General features: G+C 30.0%; 1 protein-coding gene across 3 annotated transcripts in view; it reads right to left on the reverse strand.

The window, feature by feature from the left end:
* Positions 1–2,380, reverse strand: part of LOC106467878 (peptidyl-prolyl cis-trans isomerase FKBP8-like) — a 40,960-nt gene that overhangs the window by 2,766 nt on the left and 35,814 nt on the right. For all 3 annotated transcript variants that reach the window (XM_013928261.2, XM_013928259.2, XM_022396090.1), the window contains exon 10: positions 1,018–1,095. In XM_013928261.2, coding sequence (XP_013783715.1) covers positions 1,018–1,095 — 78 coding nt within the window. The remainder of the gene's footprint in view (positions 1–1,017; positions 1,096–2,380) is intronic.

The following is a 2,380-nucleotide window of genomic DNA, read 5'->3' on the forward strand; positions in this document are numbered from 1 at the left end:
ATTTAACTTTTATCTAATTTACTTTAAAGTTATCGAACTGTTCCATAATATTTCCAAATATATTAACATTGGCATTGTTTTTGAAATAATTTCAACTACTTTTTTTTTGGTGATAGACACAAAAAAAAAATGAGTAAAAATAGTGAAATTGTACATCCAAGAAATCTTTAATTATTCACTTCATCCAACTCATCTTCAAATAGGCTACTTAATACCTAGATTTGTTTGAGAATCCATAACATGTTCAAACATCTACTTTAGGTTATCACCATTACTTTGAAACTTTTTAAGTTCTGGTTTTTCCTTATATAGTCATAAAATTCACTACATCACTGTGTAAAGTGTATTTTGATGATGAGTTGTGTCTTAATTGTCTTTATATTCAGACCTTGGTTTCTAACCACGCACAGAAGGAATTTTCAAGAGAGTTTGGTGGCAGAAGAGTACGTGTTACAACAATGAGCAAATCAAACAGGCTTATTACATTCGTGATTTGATGTGACTGACAGTTTGATGTCTTTATCATAAAACCAAGACATTTTGTGCATCCCGAGAACTTCTCTTGGGACACTGAGACAAACTACCAGAAAACAGGACTGTCCCAGCAAAAACAGAACATCTGGTCGTCCTATCCAAACCTTTCATTCATAAATCTTTCTGATACTAATTGTGAATCTGAAATTAATACATTGGATAACAGGAATGTATCCAGAGTTTGGATTCCCAGTTTTTCCTAGAACTACTGTGAATCTAAAATTGGAATTTTGGATAACAGGAATATGAACTTGCTGAAACTGTAAAGCTAATTAGACTGTTATAAATGACCATCAATCTAATCCTAAGTATTGCAGTTTTGATCCTATACTGTAAAACACAATAAAAAAGCAACTACACACAAATCTCAAGGTAAAATTAATCTGTTACATAATCACTTAGTATGCTTTGCATCACTTGTGAAATATTAAAAAGATCTTTTTATTATTTTAATTTCTATGTTTCAGGTTTAACAATTCTTACCTTAGTCTCAGGTTCCAACTTCAGAGCTTTCTTGAGTTCTATTATTGCTTCATTGTTTTTACCTTTAGCAGCTAAAATCTTGAAGGCAACATTAAAGACAATTATTGAAAGGTAAGATTCTGTTCTAAAACAATACCCATCTTGATACTTCTATTTTTCTTTTATATTCAAATGTTATTTTTTGTAAATTATAGAATTAAAGTACCCAGTGTTCTTATGTAACAATATGATAAACAAACTCACTCTTTTTCACAAATAGAACACTTTCAGGTCATCTAACTAACCTTTTTACCACCTAGTTTTTTAAAAGAAAAAATGTTCAGTAAATAATTACTTATTTCTTTATATATAATTAAGTACATTTAGGCTTAGTGTGAACCAAGGTACAACTAAAAGTAAAGAATTACAAACTAGTCAATCTAATAAAAACAAATTTGAAGGTATCCCGCTCTTCCAAATCCTGAAACAATATTTTTAAAACTAGAAGAAAGAAACCAGAAATACTGCTATGAAACAAGAAAGTAAAACTAATCTGAAAAAGCCAAGATGAACTATATGTAAACAAACATTTACAACTGTACAGCAATAGCCAATAAAAAAAAATCAAGAATAATCAGTAAAGCTGTCAAAAATGTCCAAATGAAACTGTTCATTAAAAGCAAAGTAAATCTTACTAGCTTAAGAAATCTAGCATGTGATATATATAAAAGGTTGTCCAATGGAGATAACATTGCCCAACAATAATTAGAAAAACAAGATCGTCCAGCAATAGAAAAGTACGACTGTTTGGTATTCAAGATTCAGAAATTTATAAAAATAACTGTGGTATGTGCAATAATAGAACACAATTTTAAATAAAAGTACTCTCCTCACAACAAGAACACAACTTTCACTATGACTGTATGTGACGGTTTGATTAGATCTTTATCGGTGTAATTTTTAAATGTTATACTGAGAAACTGGAATTCTAAAAACTATTATAATTTTTTGAATAAACGGTACCACTTTTAATATATAAAAACATTACAGTTTATGTCAGTAAAATTTATGAAATTTTGAGCTCTGTACATTGAATCATTTTGATGTAATGAGTTGCATATGACTAAAGAGCATAATCAGAACACTTTTCCCATGCAGTAATTCCCAGAAAAAAATCTTTTTTTAGAAAATGTTCATATCTTCTAATTTATTTTTTTGAATGAGGTATGAATACTACGATTAGTTTGTTTGTTTGTTTGTTTTTTAATTTTGCGCAAAGCTACACGAGGGCTATCTGCGCTAGCCGTCCCTAATTTAGCAGTGTAAGACTAGAGGGAAGGCAGCTAGTCATCACCACCCACCGCCAACTCTTGGGCTACTCTTT

This window comes from Limulus polyphemus, unplaced genomic scaffold (genome assembly GCF_000517525.1).
Source record: "Limulus polyphemus unplaced genomic scaffold, Limulus_polyphemus-2.1.2 Scaffold2776, whole genome shotgun sequence".
Taxonomy (NCBI): Eukaryota; Metazoa; Arthropoda; class Merostomata; order Xiphosura; family Limulidae; genus Limulus; species Limulus polyphemus.